This window comes from Micrasema longulum, unplaced genomic scaffold (genome assembly GCF_059751315.1).
Source record: "Micrasema longulum isolate JH-2025_06_02 unplaced genomic scaffold, ASM5975131v1 h1tg000287l, whole genome shotgun sequence".
Lineage (NCBI taxonomy): Eukaryota > Metazoa > Arthropoda > Insecta > Trichoptera > Brachycentridae > Micrasema > Micrasema longulum.
The window spans coordinates 666,410-685,785 of NW_028277491.1; the positions used below are offsets into that span (position 1 = coordinate 666,410).

At 30.0% G+C, this 19,376-nt stretch overlaps 2 protein-coding genes across 5 annotated transcripts in view; both read left to right on the forward strand.

Annotated features, from left to right (window-relative positions):
• Positions 1-1,406: 1,406 nt before the first annotated feature.
• LOC148282820 (phospholipid phosphatase 3-like) lies at positions 1,407-14,941 on the forward strand. Of its 4 annotated transcripts, none has more exons than XM_088224523.1 (8): positions 2,785-2,860; positions 3,432-3,748; positions 5,216-5,312; positions 6,974-7,128; positions 8,221-8,444; positions 10,108-10,234; positions 12,156-12,326; positions 13,302-14,941. In XM_088224523.1, exons 2-8 carry the CDS (start codon positions 3,698-3,700, stop codon positions 13,425-13,427), a joined length of 951 nt encoding a protein of 316 aa, XP_088080649.1. In that variant the 5' UTR covers positions 2,785-2,860; positions 3,432-3,697; the 3' UTR covers positions 13,428-14,941. The 4 variants fall into 4 exon arrangements, with proteins under 4 accessions (XP_088080650.1, XP_088080651.1, XP_088080649.1 ...); XM_088224522.1 differs by having other exon boundaries at positions 2,810-2,860; positions 3,355-3,748; XM_088224524.1 differs by lacking the exons at positions 2,785-2,860; positions 3,432-3,748 and adding an exon at positions 1,407-1,599.
• A 1,084-nt stretch (positions 14,942-16,025) lies between these two features.
• The window catches only part of Tmem214 (Transmembrane protein 214), a 30,412-nt gene continuing 27,061 nt past the window's right edge, over positions 16,026-19,376 (forward strand). Inside the window, exons 1-3 of the mRNA XM_088224502.1 lie at positions 16,026-16,287; positions 16,386-16,573; positions 16,849-17,122. Of these exons, the coding sequence (XP_088080628.1) occupies positions 16,164-16,287; positions 16,386-16,573; positions 16,849-17,122 (586 nt within the window). The 5' untranslated portion in view covers positions 16,026-16,163. The remainder of the gene's footprint in view (positions 16,288-16,385; positions 16,574-16,848; positions 17,123-19,376) is intronic.

The following is a 19,376-nucleotide window of genomic DNA, read 5'->3' on the forward strand; positions in this document are numbered from 1 at the left end:
GGGATATGGATGTTCAAATACGGGCAGAATGGTGAATGTTAAACAGTGTGTAAAGTGGCCACTTAAGCCAGCCTATGACAGGTCATAAGCCCTGTAGATGCCTAGACTTCTATATTACCTTCTCTAAAATGTTTTTTATCTCTTTTGTAATATACCAACAAACTTGAATGTAACGACTGTAATGTAGTTTACGTGGGGCAAACTGGGCGCTCTTTCTTAACTAGATATTCAGAACACATAAGATCCTTTAAAAGTAAAAAACAAGAATCTCAATTTGCCAATCACTTAATTGAAAATAATCATAAAATTCATATCTCAAATAAACCAATTCCATTACACGTTGAAAGCAAAGGGCGTAAACTTAATATACTTGAACAATTGGAAATGAATAAATATCTAAATATTCCTAATTTTAAAATAATAAATGAACAAACCAACCTAATATTTTCACCACTATTAAACATATTTAAATAGACTGTTATTCTTCACTTTGTTCCTTTTTGTACACGCTTATATGACGCGTAATTAATAGATGAATCATGTTACAATTGCATTTATATATTTTGATAAGAAATCCTTAAAAATAGAAATATTGTATAATAATACATTTTTGTTTATATAAATTTCCTCATAATATTTCGATCATGTTTTAAAATTAAAATGAACAGAAACCTATTATAATATAATTGATGTTTTTTCGACAGCAATTATCTAAATTTACAAAACTATGAAGCTTCATTAATTATCTCACAATACATACTTGTATGTCAATAAATACTTACTGTGTTATATTTTTCCCGAAATTCAAATATAAATACCTAAATTCCCGATTACCTATTAAACACTTACCCTCGCCCTTAACCATTGGTTTTTCCCTCAATTATGATTAATGTATATGTTCATAAGATTATTTTTATTTTCTACTTAAGTACCTTGAATTATATAACTATATAAGGACATTCAATCCATATAATCTTCATATTCGTTTGAAAATGCCCTGACAAGGCGAAACAACTGTCACGAAGTTTTTATTTTTATATGTTTATATTTGTAAAAATAAAATAAAGTGTTCAGTAGACTCAAATCAGTGTTTGATTTCTAATATTATAAGCCACAATATTTATTAGATGTATTCCTTGTTTATGTATCTTAATTTTTATCCATGTGTACTTTTAATAAAATTTTTTTTAAAAAAAACAATCCTCAGAGTGGTTTTTGCATTATCTAAATATTGAATTTGCACACAAAATTAGAAACAATTATTTATGCATCGTCACACGAGTATTTACTGTATTAGTAATCATTAGCTTACTTTCGCGATAAGGTCTGATAAGATAATAATCAGATCGTCACTATGAATTTTTCGATATAAAAAGATATCTTTTTAGTATTTAAAATGAATTGAAGGCTAGTGGTACCATTGTCGTGAAGGCAATATCTCGCCCACCGCGATGTGTTGTGATGACACCGATTGGTTATGTCATTAAGTTTATCGACTGTTAGTCAACATGATCTAAACAGCACTAACTAACTATTTAATGTTTACCATCTACTTAGATCAACTGTGATATTAAACATTAGTGTATGGAACTTGGGTAGGTGAGTCATTTCTTACTATTAACGGGAAAGTTAAGTATTTTTTGTAGATAATATTAGTGAATAGTCTCCAACTAAGCCAATTTTTTTTATTAAATATGTATCGTATTATCGGCGCAATGATTTTCAAAAGTTTTGTGATTTTAAAATTGCACCGCTATGACGTCACAAGTTCTAGACGGTGAGTCATACAGATTGGTCAGTTTTCTTCCCGTAAACTGAGAAATATATCACAACACTATCATTGGTTGATTCGGAAGAACCAGTGACGTCGTTCAAAGTAGTTCATTTTTATTATTTTTTCATACATTTTCAAGAAACTTCGCCGTACAATAGGGAAATATTACGTTTTTTAAAACATTTTAAAAGTAAACGGGGTCTTTAAAATTCTGTTAAGTAAAAAAAAATTTTTTGCTACTTATCAGCATAAAAAATATTTTTAAATTTGTGCTTTTGAATTCCCACAAAAACAGTCATTGCATTGGCCACGCCCCTAATACGTCACAACCCATGTTCATTTTAAACTTTGTTCCAAAACCATTCAAATTTTTAAAGAACATCATCACGAATCTTGACGTCACAACTATCAATGCCTAACATATCGCGCTTTTCTAGTGACATTTTTTAAAATAAAACATTTATCCACAATATCCATATTGATTTTGAGTCGGGTTGTGGTCCGTGGCTAGTGTCTCGGACTCACGGCTCAAAGGTCCTTGGTTCGAATCCCACTCTACCCCAACTAGATTCCCATTTTCTAATAGCGAGTTATTGACAACTCGTTAAAAATGGCCCTCAAAATTAAATATTCGGGTAAAACATAAGAACGCAAATATTTATTTTTCAAAAAACAATTAATTATTCTAAGTCCATTTTATATATTTTTATCGGTATTCGTAGTCGTGATATTTCCCTATTAAATGCTCTAATTTTTACCGCGCGTTAGAAATCATTTAATGAGTCCAATTTCCCGTAGCATTGAACTTTCTTGTGTAACGATTATTCTAATTTATTTATTTATTATTGTGCAACTATGTTGGTATAATACGTAGAAATTATTACCGAAAAAATATTAACCGCAGCACCAGTAACATACACAACACAATTACATATAATTTAAATTAGTAAACAGGACAAGATGTACCTACCTAATGATAATGTATGTACATAATTTTATGATTTTATTTGTGCTGGTGTTGTTATTGCTTTATGAGTTTAAAGTGCGGTGTGTGTGTTATTGAGTGATGTGTGTGAAATCAGTGGTGTATGTTATGAGAGTAGATTTAGTTTTATCTAAAAAGGCTAAATAATATTAATGTCTATGTAACTCAACTTCCGTTTGTAGCAGAGAGCTAGTCAAATCAAATCCAAATCGCACATCTTCTTATATTTTACATTGCTCATCCTAATGGAGAATTTTGAGCTATTAGTGAGTTACATTCACAAAAGATACTGTTAAATCTTCATCGTTACCATTCTTCTTTCCGCACCAAGTCGTGCATAGGGCACTTAGACGCTCCAATCGCAGAGTCTCATGTTGCAGTTAAAAAAAATTAAAACAAATTTCTTTAAAATCTTTCAAATTTAAATCTTTTGAATCGGCTCGTGGTTCCGTGGCAAGTGTTGCGGTCTCACGGATCAGAGGTCCGAGGTTCGAACCCTGTTTTACCACAACTTAGCTACCATTTACAACTTGTTATTTACAACTCGTTTAATTATTTTTATTTTTTATTATATATTCAAATTAATGTACAAAAGTAAACAAAATCTAGATCGGGCCAAACTAATCAAAAATAAAAGTTTATCGGTGCGTTTCCAATACATTTTTTTAATAGTAAATTATCACAAAATATCAAATAATCACAAAAACAAATAAAAAAAAACCATTGTTAAAATTGAACAACACAAATATATTTGGACTGGATAAACACAACTTTACAACTTGAAGTTTTGATTCTTGAGACCCTTCAATCGTTTTCCTCGTTGCTGCAAACTCATGGAGTTCTTTACCTCGGCATGAAGCTTATTAAATGGCTTTGGTACAATATATTCTGTCGTCCTGATTCCATAGAAGTTTTGTGCTCTAGACTCTACCAATTTCATGGTTGTTATCGAACCTGTTGAAAATGGCCCCAAAAATTTTAATATTCAGGTAAATCATAAGAACGCAAAGATTTTAATTTCATTAAAAAATATATACATATATTTCATGTCCACCTTGTCAGGCATCGAACCCAGCACCTTTTTGAATTTGGCCCACGTAGTAATATAAAAATCATCAGAAAAATAATGACTCATGAAGGCAATAGAAAAACGTAATTAATTCATGAATTTTATCTTCTTATCTTCCATGACGTCACACGTAGAATTATATTCATTCATCTGCTAATCAAATGTAGGCAGTAATGTACTTCGAAATAAAAAAATATCATGTCTTCGCTTTGTATTAAAAAAACGTTTATGACAGTTTTTTATTCTTTATACAATTTTTTTATTTTCAAAGCATAAAAAAACAAACTAAATATATGTTCATTATTTTATTTGTGTACAAAATTATGTCTGCAGTCTTTTGTTTTTAATCTTAATTAAACCTAATGTCTTGGCACCCGATGACAAACTATTATTTAATGATAACAAATTACAACAGAGATGGAGAACATTTTAGAGAAGGAAATATGGAAGTCTAGACATTTACAGGGAGTATGACCTGTCATTGTCTGGTTTAAATGGCCACTTTACACACTGTGTAACATTCACCATTTTGCCTTTGTTTCATCCGTATTTCTTTAATTCTTCCATCTGTTGATTTCATTGAAGTTAAAGATCTGAAACTTTATAGTTTATTAGCTTATTTAATCATTTATCGGGACAAATATGTTTTTATATTTGAATCGGGTTGTGGTTTCGTGGCTGTTTCGTGGTTGCGGACTCACGGATCAGAGGTCCGAGGTTCAAACCCCACTATACCCCAACTTGATTTCCATTTTCTAATAGTGAGTTTTTTTCAACTCGTTGAAAATGGTCACCAAAATGTAATTATTTGGATAAGTTATAAGAACGCTAATATTTCTTTTTTTTTTTTTAAATACAAAAATACTTCATGATTTTTGAAATATAATAAATTAATATTGAAGCATTAATGACGTAATAACTTATGTGTAAATATTAAAAAGTCGGATGCAAAATAATGGCGTCGGCATCGGCACGTCGCGTCGCGGCGCCTTTTTCTTTCTATAGATAGGCTTCTACAATTTTTTCACAATTTTTCTAGAAGTTTTATAATATTTTGTAACAAAAACCGATCTATTTTACCAACAGGAAAAATTAAATGCCCATATTCATTTACCTCTGAGATTTGTAACATCAAATTAAAACAAATAACGTGTCTTTTATCTCGTTTTTAGCAATTTAAATAACTCATTCTTTAAACAGTAAATGTTTATGTTTACATGTAAAATTGCTCAATGTAGCTTGCGGTAAAATGTGTTATTTATCAAACGACCATAAATATAATTCTTATCATTTAGCTATACACTAAGCACAATAAAAAACGATAAAATCCACATGTTATTTTATTAATCCGTAAATTCACAAAATTAATTGTTTTATCATATTTCAGGTTTACGGATTTAATATAATTTCGCTATCTTTAGGACGAATCTTCAAAATGGTAATCTATTTGAGATGGATAGCTAACATAGCTATATTAATCCTTGGTAAGTTTATAAACTATTTTTTTTTACTATAATTTTTTATATGTATTAATACAGTTTTATACATAATCAACGACTTTTGGTATCTAAAAAGGATTATTGAATGTCGATACAAAAAAAGTCATATTATGTCAAATCATTATAGACGTATGATTTATAGCTTATTATTAATTATTTTTCAACAACGGTGTGGCCGGACAATATTATCCGCCATTAGGTATTAGCAGACAAAATATCAAACGTACCTATTTAGCAATTTTGCGTGAGTAATTGAACATCAATGAAAATGAATTGTCAGCGCGTTAGCCTTCCATGCAAAAGGTCTCGGGTTCGATTCCCGACATGGTTGATATGAAATATTTATTTGAAAGGGTGTTTCACAATAGAACATGGCATAGTCCCTGGACTGGTACCTTAAGCGCAAGACTGATCATCTTACCTTCATGCAACAAAAATGATCAAGATTCGCTGCGATTGGTGTACCAATTTCATTTGGATGGATGGAAAATGCGGAATTGGATGCTGTTAATGGGGATCCTTCTCATGACAGTTAGATATTGGTCAAATGAATTCGAACGTGGTCGAATATCCATTTCATTTAATTTATTTATTTTTAGTTACATTGAGAACATTGCATCGTATCCAATTAATTCTAAACACATTACAAAATATACTAATCAAATTTAATTAAATAGAAAAGGGCAAAAAAAAGTCATGTTAAATGGATATACATATTACAATTTGGAAATTGCCATCCTAAGAGAAATCCCACTGTCATGAAATATATCGTCATCCGAGGCTATACGATTGCAGTGCCCTATGCACCATTAGGTGTGGAAAGGAAATGATGATGATGAAATGATAATATGTAGCTATAATTTCAATTCATTTAATATTAATAATCATAACTCGTAATGTAGTATATAGTAATAATATGAAAATTCTGCTTATGCCTCAAAGGGCATCATTACTTATTAGATTTCATTAGACCAAGTTTATGGCATGGAATATAAATAAGGTACACTATAATGTTTTTATAACTTAAGAAACAATCTCCTGGTTTTGTTTGTCATGCATTACAAAATTAGTAAAAATAAAATAACAAAATCATTCAAGATTTTTCCACTTAAATGTTTCGCGTAAAATAAAATATTTTTATTGACTTTCGAATAAAAAAAATCCATCAACTTTAACGTCAATTCATGATTTATTTGAGTGCCAATAAGCCATATAGTGTACCTAAGTAGTGGGTTTATTTATTTATTTATAAATGAGTACATTCAGAACTATGAGGTAGGTGTATGTACCTAGGTATATAATAATACTTCGAACTGATTGGTATCCAACATTGGAACGCCATTTTTTTCTGCTTATAAGAAATACGAATTTTCGGTGGATTGATTAATAAATAATAAGCATGCCCATTAAAAAAACTAACTAGATTTAGTAATTCAAAAAATAACAGTATTTTTTTTACTGTCGTTTCATTTTTAATTACATAATAATATATCCCTTTATTATAAAAACAAAAATCCCACGCAGGCATAGCCAGTGCGTGGGTATACTAAATCTAGAATACAAGTATATTATAAAATCTATGGTGTAGATGCATGAAAAAAAAACAAATGAAATAAAAATTGAAAGTTGCATTCATTTGATTTCAGCTATCACACTTTTGTGTTTGTTCGAATTCGGTATTCTGCCAACATACAAAGCTGGGTTTTACTGCAATGACCGAGCGCTATCGTTTATCCCTGGAGAGGAAACTGTGACTGATGTTGTCTTGTGTACAATTAGTGCCTTCGTGCCAATACTATTAGTAAGAACAATATTATTTAATACACATTATTCTCCAAGACGTTTAATTCCTGGGTGGAATTTGGTCTCCTCCAGACGTCCTCTCAATCGGCTCCTGTCTCTGGCCATCCTTCTCCAGTTTCCGCTCCCCTCTACGCTATTCCAGTCCTCTTCCACGCCATTTTTTAAAACATAATCAATGCATCATAACATTATTTTAATATTTTGAATGTAATAACATATTTTTAAACAATCAAACCTTTTACCAAGCCCTCTCCTATACTTTCCGGTAGGATGCAACTGGGCATTCGCAGCATTTAATAGAATCACACCCTCCTGCAAGATGTGACTCACTGCGACCCTACTGACAGTTCGAACCCCTAATAATAATTTAAGTAAAATATGAAATTCAAAAATTAAAATGAAAATAAAACGTCTTTATTAGTGTTACACATTTTTTATTATTTTACAAGAACACTACTAGAGTTTCGGGTGAGCACTCTTCCCATCGACGGGTGATATAAAACTCTTTTAGTTTAACCCGTCGATAGGATGAGTGCTCTCCCGAAACTGTAGTAGTGTTCTTATAAAAGAATAAAAATTGTGTAACACTAAAAACATCGTTTTATTTTCATAATAATTTATAAGGAAGTGTTACGAAGTGAATGCCAATTCAATTAACAATATTATAAATTTTATACTTACATTATTGTTTGCATGAAAAGCTGTATTTTTTAATATGGAAAAAAATAAATATTAGCGCTTTTATAATTTACCCAAATATTTCAATTTTGGTAGCCATTTTCAACGAGTTGTAAATAACTCACTATTAGAAAATGGAAATCAATTTGGGTAGAGTGGGGTTCGAACCTCGGAGCTCGGATCCGTGAGTCTGCAACACTAGCCACGGGACCACAACCCGATTCTTACTGATTATGTTACTGTGTAACACTTGAGCAATCAATTCACAACATTTATCTACAATATTGTTTGTATTACGAATACTTTTTATGGAAAATCCATTCAATACCTATATTTTTAGACGCGCTTTTAAAAAATAAATTATAGCAGCCATTTTGTTTTTCAACTGAATATTTTTTCTTCTCCGTTTTAGATTATCTTTAATGAAATGGCAGTGCATGTATCAGATAATGATGGTTATTCCTTCAGCAAATTCCTGAAAAACATTAACTCTTCGTACATTTGGCTGCGAGGATACTTTCAGGGTCTAGCACTTGGATTGGCCATCATGGAGATCATCAAGTTCACCATAGGAACACCGAGACCGACGTTTTTAGAAGTTTGTATGCCAGATAAGGCGGTTGGCTGCTCTGATGGGTACGTTGCTATTTTTTTTATTTTTTTTTTGCACCATAACAAGCCAGGAGGCCTAATAACAGTGGTAAATAACATCACGAAACACCCAGGCTTGAGAAAAATTACATTATAATTTTTGAGTTCTCATCGGAAATCGAACCCGGAACCTTCCTTAAGTGAGTCAAGCGTCTTGATCGCTACACTACGGAGGCCGCCATTTGATTGACAAAAACAGTTTTAATCACTTTTATTTGTAAATGATTTAATATATTGGATTTTTATAAATGTAAATTGTTTATAACCTTTGTATATGTAAAAGCCCTTTGAGCGTTAATAAAAATTATAATAATAATAATATGACTATGCCGATTCGCCTTAATTTCTATTTCCGTAAATTGCTTGGTTAAAATATTATTTTATATGGTATCTTATTTATTCTGCTGTTTTTTATCAAGTAAAATAATGAAAGTATACTGAAAATCAAATCAATGTAGACATTATTATCTGGCGACGACTTTACCTGCCTATTTTTGCATGACTGCGTGTGTAGACATTATGCAGGTTTTAATTATAAATGCCCATTGACAAACGAATAAAATAATATATTATCCTAATTGAATTTTCCATAATATATTTCGAACATTGACTTTAAATTATATAGTATCGTTGAATAGTGATATACTAACGAATTAAATTGATATTGGTAGAAAAGTACCTACATATTCTCGAACGCTACTGACAAAGTTTCAATTATACAGGGTTTTCTTTAAACCCTGTCACATCCGAAACCACGATGATCAGTATGAGCAAGAATACATATCGGTACATTAAAATATTTTTTTAGAATGACTTAAATCATAAAAAATAAAATATAGAAAAATAACAAATGGTTGCTCACTTCTGCAGGAGAGGAGCGATCGCCAATATGTCTTTTTTCTCATACTGATCATCGTGGTTTCAGACGTGAAAGGGTTTAAAGAACATCCTGTATATTCAAATTTTCATATGAAGAATGGAATTTCTTAGTTATACAGACTCGTTCTTTAATAGCCCTTTATAAGTTGTACTGCAGTTTTAGAAATTATAACCCTATTCAATATGGAAATATCTATTTTTTTTATAATTTTAAATACTTAAGGGTCTCTGAAATATTGTCAAGTAAAAAAATCTTTTTTACTACTAGCATAAAAAAATATTTTAAATTTATAATTTTGAATTCCCGCGAAAACGGTCATTGTAATTGCCCACGGCCCTAATACGTCACGATTCATGTTAATTTACAACTTTGTTTCCAACCGTTTAAACTTTTATAAAACATTGTCACGATTCTTGACGTCGAAATTATCAATGCCAAACATGTCGCGTTTTTCTAGTGACATTTTTTTTATAATTTCCTTTTAAAAGTTATATATGAAAACATTTCTCCACAGTATCCATATTGATATTGAAAATGCAATTAATTATTCTAAATCCATTTCATATATTTTATCGGTATTCGTAGTAGTGATATTTCCCTATTATTGTCGAACGGATCAACGCCTAACTACATTAAATAGGCCAATCCACAGAATAATAAAATTTACATACCGTGATGCCGACATGTTACTCATTTATTTTTGTTTATTATAAAAATTATTTACTGTTATCATTTTTGATTGTTTTTGAACAAATATTTTTTTTTCAGGGCATATGTACAATATTTCGAGTGTACAAATACAAACAATTATTCATTCCACACAGTAATAGACAACAACAGAAGTTTTCTCTCGGGACACACAATGGTATCGGTTTATATGGCGTTATTCTTATTTGTAAGTATTCAATTTAGATTATTTTTTTTAATAAAAAAAAAAACTTGATTCCTACCCATTTGTTAGCATGTACTTCAATTGATTTTCAATGAATTATATTTCCGAATCTTGTAGATTTATCCATCGCCGTTAAATTACTTTTATAATGAATTACAATGAACTTTAGAACAACGATTCATACTTTTTGATATTCGATTATTGAAATCGAATATTGAGATGTTAGATTAAAAAAGATAAACCTGTATCCGGCCCCAGAACTTTTTCCTAGGTATTCAGTAAATTTAAAATGTGAAAAATGCAGGAGATTAAAATTAGGTACTTTATTGGGGAGTAGAAAATTATGCGAAAAATCTGACACTGGAAATCTGTGCCCAAACTATGAAAAAGTTTGATAACACTTCAAAAGAGATTAATAACATATTTGATATGTGAATTTTGAAACCTGTACATGAGTGGATATAGTATACGAGTACAAAGTACAATGGGCTAAAGAAATCTACATTTATTTATTTATTTATTAACGGACATTATCCATGTATACAATTTATAAGGTTTAAATATTACAATAAAAGAATAGTTTAAAACATTTATTTTTTTTAAAAGAAGCATTGACAAACATAAGGGACATCGAGACAAGATCTGGACTATTTATTTAGTGCTCGTTTAAATCATTGTAAACTTAAACCAAAAAAGTCCAGATCTTGTCTTGAGTTAACAATACGACAAAGGCGGGTCATTGGAGACTTTAGGCCATAGTTTGTTCTATGCTGATCGATGAACAGTACTTCATTGTTTCTCAATCTACGAGTCAGAATATTGAATTTTACTTATCCCAGTAATGATGGAACATCGATTATACTATTTAGTATGCCGAACATATATATGGAGTCAATATTAATTCTACGTTTTTGTAGACTAGAAATATGTATGACATTGAGTTTTCCTCATCTCTATTGAATCTCTTTTCAAATGCATATCTAGTGACATTTTAAAATTACCCGGGATCGGGAACGACAAGCCCACACGCGAATAATGTTTGTTTGTCGTGCCTCAGAATGAAGACAATTCGCCAAATCAAATGGAATTCTCAAATTTTCATTTCTAGTAGGGATGAGGATAGTTAATAATAAATATTCCATAACTTATTATTCTAAGCAGGGGTGAGCCTACATGAGTTCATGACAGCCACATTCTGTATTTTCATATACTTATTTAAAAAAACAAATTGCATTATATGTAAATCATAATATAGTATAGAGAATATAAAAACGAGAAAAACAGCAGAAAAAATTCGTTCAAAATTTATTTGATAAAAAGTTTATTTATCAGTACCCAAAACATATTTTTTAAAAAAGGAAAAAAAAACAGGATACATTGTACGTACCAAATTGTATTTTTTTTAATACACTCATAATCTTCTTTTTCTTCTTATGGTTCTTCTCCCCAATGGAGGTTGGAAATCATCGTTGCGATTCTTACTTTATTTGCAGCTACCCTGAACAAGGACTGGGTGCTGCAATGGAACCAGTCGCGAAAGATTTTAAGCCAAGAGATGCGCCTTCTACCTGCATTGCGTCTTCCTTCAATCCTTCCCAGTAGAATGACTTGTAAAATTGTATATTTTTCACCTCTCATCACATGCCGAAAGTACTTAGTACTTAAAATAGAAAGTATATTTACAAGGGAAAACTCGCAAAAAATAAAGCATAATGTGGAAAGATGGTATCTATATTTTTATCAAGAGACATTGGGAGCCGCAACGAAGAGCCGAATGTTTTTTTTCTCCATTCTATAGTACCTACCTATATAATCTATGCGATATGGTGGAAATGCATATTGATTGTGGATATCCTAATATTTTCAATTTAGAGACGGGTCAAGGATAGATTGTTTATTGTTGTTCGTTCTCTTGTGTGTTTAGTGGTATCTGCAACACCGTTGTAAAGGCCCATGGCTGTGGCCCTTCTTGCTCCAGATTATTGCTTTCATATGGGCCATTGTAGCATCCCTTTCCAGAATATCTGACCATCGCCATCACTGGTGGGATGTCGTGGGCGGCTTCGTATTGGCAGTTTTTCTCTCTGCCTATGCAGTAAGTATAAATTATTAGTTTTAAAAAAATATATATAGTACCTACATACCTCTTTTATATGTATGTACATGTTGCAAATTAAACAAATAATCTAAAATAATCTACATTTGAACATCTATGAATGGACCCGTAAATGCGTGTTATTTATTAATATTTTTTCTTACGTGGAATTCTATTTAAAAAGTAAACATTATGTCACTTCTCATTATTAACCTACATCGTGTATCGTGTCTACATGCTTTTACTGGTTTCGTTTTATAATTTTGAAATATTTCACATCAGCTCCAGTAAGGTAATTTACATGCAAGATTTTAAAAATGAATTCGTGCAGTAAAATAAATTACAGTTGTTGTTTATAGCACAAAACATCAATATTTGAAAAAATCACGTATTAGTTATAATTATTGTAATCTCACCAGGAATCGAACTAGGACCACCGTGTGTGAGACGATGTCAATGTCAACTTTTAGCTGTTATATACATATACCACAGCGGTTTTATTTAGTTATGAAAATAAATCATGACAATGTGATCATTTACAAAAATAGACATAAACACTACATAAACAATAAATGAAAATCAAAAAGACGTGTTTAAGAATGTTATATTTTATTATAGGTACTTGATGTTTGTTTTAAAAATATTTTTTTATGGAATAACCCGCTAAGCCTCTAGGTTTTTTAAAGTCTTTTCAGAGGGTGGGAAAAACAAGAATACATCTGGAAATAATGTATGAAAATACACCACAACACACAGACTAATTGAGAAAAAATAATTCTTGGAAATTGTTCTTTCAACTAGCGCGAATTAAACTCGCGACGTTAGTTTTACAGCAGGCCGTTTAACCAACAGCGCCACTGTTTTAAGTTAAAAATTAGACAGCATTATTTTGAAAAAAAAAAACTAACGAATAACAGTTTTATGATTTTATTGTAATTGACTCAGCCAATCAACATTATTTGTTTATTTTTACAGGTTCAGACGTTATGCAACAATTTTCAACAAGATTCTGCAAATTCAACTCAATTTATAAGATATTTACAAGAAAAACTTATCAGAGATAAAAATCAAGATTTTGTTAATAGAAATAATATTGTTTGAAGACATTATATATTTAAAACAAATAAATGTTCTGCGTAAACTAAGCACAGCTTTCAAGGCTGAACTTATTTATAAGGTATAGTGATTTAGATAAATGTATAAAAATATAATTACAAAATTATTCTATTATTATACGAAATTATAATCGGGTTGTGGTCCCGTGGCTAGTGTCTCGGACTCACGGATCGAAGGTCCGTGGTTCGAATCCTACTCTACCCCAACTTGATTCCCATTTTCTACTAGTGAGTTATTTACAACTCGTTGAAAATGGCCCTCAAAATTAAATATTTGCGTAAATTATAAGAACGCAAATATTTATTTTTCTAATAAAAAAATGAATTAAAAAATGATGCAGGTGTAAAATAATTTTACTTAGACAAAACACTTAGCGTCGTATTACATTATATTTTTCATTTAGTAATACTATCATAATATTATGATAAACGCGCTACATATGTACAGAGATAAGTATTTAAAAAAATATAATATATGAAACCATGCATCATTGAAATTATTTATTTAATAAATTAAAAACTAAAAAACACTTTCAAATTAAAAACTAATTTCAATTAGATTGTTTTATTTTAAACTAAAATAAAATAAATTCCAAACGATACTGCTGAAATACAATAAAATAGTCCACGTTATAATGTATGAAATTTTATGATCCTGTGAATACAAACTGGAAGTAGATCCCATTCATTCTGGGGCTTAATGTCTTTTATCACGACCATCGTACTCTTATTTACAAGTACGAGTAACGAGTATGTATGCAAATGCATTTAATTAACTTTCATGAATTTTTGGACAATTTCCATAACTTAAGTACGTGGGTTGGAATTCATAGCTAGTTCTACGGACTTATGAATCAGAGGTTCAAACTCCACTCTCTCACAACTTAATTTCCAGTTTGGAATTCATAGCTAGTGCCACGGACTTATGGATCAGAGGTTCAAACTCCACTCTATCACAACTTAATTTCCAGTTTGGAATTCATGGCTAGTGCCACGGACTTATGGATCAGAGGTTCAAACTCCACCCTATCACAACATAATTTCCAGTTTGGAATTCATAGCTAGTGCCACGGACTTATGGATCAGAAGTTCAAACTCCACTCTATCACAACTTAATTTTTATTTTCTAATAGTGATTTATTTACCAACTTCTTGAAAATGGTCCCCAAAATTTAAATACGTGGATAATCATCAGAATACAAATATTTTATTTTATGAATAAATAAAACACATTTCGGCATATCGAAAAATTTTGTAGGAATCGAAAAAACCTTTATAATATGATTCCATTTCATTGTACAAAATACTTTCTAGTATAAAGCGTATTTTAAAAAGACTGTTTTTCAGCTATTTCAATTTGTACACATAAGTCATTTTAACATTTTTTTTCTCGTTTTATGATTGAACAATGGTTTGACATTTGTATGTGAAAACTAAATTTATTACCAAAGAATTATATTCTTTCTATAAACATTTATTCATTAGTTTATTACTTTGCTCTTATTTATACACCCTTACATAGAATAGAATAATAATATTGTTTTTCCTAAAAATAATTTCATTTTATTATGTATTAGTATGACGTAAGACTGAAGAATTTGTGTAACATAATACGAAAATCATTTTGTAAAAAACAAAATAAAATAAATTATATTTTAATAATCACGTATTACTTTTATAAATAAAGTAATTTCATCAGCCTAATTGCGGGTATATTTTGAACACAATTAAATAACAATAAAATCACATCGGCCTCGTGGTGTAATGGTCAGCGCGTTAGCCTACCATGCAAGAGGTCTCGGGTTCGATTCCCGACATGGTTGATATGAAATATTTATTTAAAAGGGTGGTTTCACACTAGAATATTTCATAGTCCCTGGATTGGTACCTGAAGCGTAAGACTGATCACCTTACCTTCATGTAACAAAATTGATCGAGATATGCTGCGATTGGTGTACCAATCCAGTGCCCTACGCACCATTAGGTGCAGAAAGGTAATGATGATGATTAAAAATTATAAAATAAATATGTAAGTATTCATACTGCTAAAAACTCATCACTGAGAATATTTCCAAAAATCTTCATGTTAACTAAAATAAACAATTTAGTGCTTAATAATATACAGGCAAAATCAAAATATCCTCAACAAAAACATCAAAAGTTTTGATGAATTATTTGATAAAAATAAATTTAAAATATCGCCTCTTTGCAAGAACAACTTGTTATCTGGAAAAATGCAATTTAAGCAAGATAAGTAAAAAAAAAACTTGTTTTTCACAATAGATTTTCAATCAATTCCTTTATTTTCAATTAAGGTTCATGGTAAAAATAAACATTCGTTCAGGTTTTATACTTTTTAAATGTTGTAAATGTTTAAAAGTGTAAAAGTGAACTTCCTGTGAAATTGCATTTTTCGAGATAACACGTTGTTCATGCAAAAAAGCGATAATATATTATTATGTCATATTGTTTCAAAGCGTAGGTATCCTTTATTTGTAAATTAAACTTTTAGCCCCGTTTATTAATTTGTTTAAGTACTTACTTCAAGTTTAAGCAATCACGTAAGCAAAATATAATGCCACGTGAACACCGAAAAAAAATAGCACAGCCAATCAGAGCAAGCTTTCAAAACTCTTCATCTTTTTGACGTTTGCACAGCTGCCGTGTCTCGTAGTCGTTTGAAAGTGTTTTGTTTAGTTATTTTTAATAACCCAAATTAAACATGTTAGGACAGTGGGAAGTTGTCGTTCGTCCCAAAAGAGAGAAGGGTTCTATGAATGGTAAAGCAAAGCCTGTGGTTGAGGAAAATAAAAAAACCGAGACAATTGTTAAGCCGACGAGAAAGAGTTCGTATTTTAAAAAATCTAGTAGCACCTATTGCACAAATAAATCCTTTATAAGTAGCTGAGTTTGTTTCATATCTTCATTAATTAACTAATTACAGCTCCACTCGAAGTCCCTTCTATATTTAGTACGTCTGATGATGAAGACGAAAAGAAAACCAAAAACGAGAAGCAAGCAAAAAAATCTAACCCCAAAAAATCCGCACAAAACCAAAAACCAGAGGAGAAGAAATCCCCCGAAGTAAAGAAAGTTAAACAACCGAAAACTGTGGAACAAGCACTTTCCTTGGTTAGTTGAAAACATAAAAAATTTACCTCCGATTTTTACATCAAGTAAAGCGGTACATTTTCTAAATGATTTCATAAAAACTTCTCCAGAGCAGGTACCTCGAAGCTGCATTAACATGCAAAAGGCCTGTAAACACCTTGACTTCCTTATTACCTTCTCAAAGAAATTCCCGACATCCTTTTTAATATCTGTCAATATAGAAATTACACTGGAACCTCGTTTTACGTGGTTTCAAAATTAAAACAAAAAAAATAAATTTAATTCAATATTTTTAGATTGATCCAAGCGAGATTCATGCTGTTTATGTAGCCAATGTGGGGGGAACAGGAGTATCCCGACTGCTGGATGTTGCGAGGTTCCTGAACAGCAAAATTACGGCCGACCAAAATGATGAAACATATTCCAACTGTCTCCTGGACTATCCGTTCCGTGCAGTGCCTTTAGCTTTGAAAAATGAACTCCAAAAAGTCATTGACGAAGCGAGCAATAATAATGTACAACTCTTCCTCGAACTGTGCCTTTCGTCTATTGCAAATAATATGATAAAAGGTAATTAATTACATTAAATTTTTACTAATAAATAATATTTATTGTGTATGCAGACAATTGGTAGAATTCCATATTTAATTTGGTAATGCATCCAAAATAAAACAAGTTTATTGGATTATAATTCTACTTTATTTTTTATAAAATATACAAAGGGTATATTATGACACGTTTCGTCTTATTAGGACATTTTCAAACAAACTAACTTAAATATTTACAAAGTTTCCTTATATACTAAAAATAATTGCTATTTTATGTTTGTGGATTTCTATACAAGCCAAAATAAGTAGAGTAATTAAAATTCAATAATTGAAAAATTGTAAAGAGAATATAAATATTCTGGATAAAAGTGGCATTTACAAATTAACATGTGAGGAATGCGATGCCATTTATATTGGTCAATCAGGCAGATTCAAAGAACATAAAAGTGCATTCATTAAACAAAAACCTGAAAATTCCTAATTTGCAAAACACCTCGTAAATAACAAACATAATTTGACCGACAAAAATAAACCTGAACCATTACACATAGAAAATAAAGGCTGTAGACTTATACCCGTATGCAGAGACAAACCTTAAGGTGAGGAAAGTACATTCTATTGTCTTCACCTTCGGGTTATTCTCTGCATAGAAATCAGAGTGTACTTTCCTCACCTTAAGTTTTGTCTCTGCCTACGGGTATTAATCTGTTAGAACAGCTAGAAATAATAAAAAATGACAATAACCCTGCTAATATACTTATAAATGAACAGTTAAACCTAGTTAATTCACCTTTACTTAATATTTTCAAAAAATAAAAACTAAATTATTTATAATTGTAATCTTGTAATTGTAAACTTGATATTCCATATTATGTAAAAGTATAATAATTATTTATTATATACCTACTAAATATATAAAAACTTGTCATGTTCCCAATAAATTAAATTAAAATGAAATAATATTATAAAATCTGAATGTATTTTTACCTTAGTTGACATTAAACATGAATGAAACCTGTGTAAAACACCAATGTAGAGTTTCAACAATAATTTTCAAAATAAACCTATATAAATGAAATCAATATTTTTATAATTATTATATTAATTTTTAAGTCATAACAAATATTTTCAAATAATGGAAGGTTTTTCCCCAATATAACCAAAATATTCCTCTAATATACTCAGTATACCCTAATTGAATTTTAATTACTCTACTTATTTTGGCTTGTATATAAATCCACAAACATAAAATAGCAATTATTTTTAGTATATAAGGAAACTTTGTAAATATTTAAGTTAGTTTGTTTGAAAATGTCCTAACAAGACGAAACGCGTCACAATATACCCTTTGTATATTTTTTAAATAATAAAGTAGAATTATAATCCAATAAACATGTTTTATTTTGGATACATTACCAAATTAATAAATAATATATTGTGTGAAAAATCAATTAGAAGGCCCGAGGATTGAAATGCCTCTCTAACATAGCTTGTATTCCATTCCATTTTAATATAGCAGAAAATGGGCGAAAAATGTAAATATTCAGGTAAATCATCATACATTATTTTTGAATATCTTTGTTTCTAAAATACAATAGAAATTTAATTAAAGTTGTAATTTTTTTAATTTTTTTTTTTTTTTTTTAATTTTTATTCCAGTAAAATGGCTATAAAGTGCAGAGCCAATTCTAAAGTTGTAATGTCCTGTCTTATTTTATTTATTTAACTTTTTGTACCTAATGTTATTTGTACATTGGCGGGCTTATTGCCAAATGGCAATTTCTTTCAACCAACCAATAAAGTTATAGTTTTATATTTATAATTCCAGTTACATAACATATTCAATAAAAAATAAAGATTAAAAATCTAAAGATATACAAAAATAGAAATAAACGTATTTGTTTATAAATTACCTTAAATCAAAACTATTACTCAATGAGAAAAGGGAAAAAAGAGGAAAGAGGAAAGGAGGAGAGATTAAGGAAGATAAAAGAGATTATCATTATTATTTTATACCAAGTCAGTGCAAAACTTACTTAATCGTTATATTACAGAGAAGATTTTTTGTTTCTATATTTAATTCCTCAGAGTAATAATGCGCCAAGCTATAGAGGAACCCAAATGTAGGAATACCATTCTATGACTATTGGGTATTAAGTTAGCTTTAATTTATTGTTCCATTTTTACTTTTGAGAGATTTTGATTTATCAGCCACAATAGTATGATTTTAATTATGGTTTTATTCCTTTGAAATAAGTCATAATAAGTAGCTACCC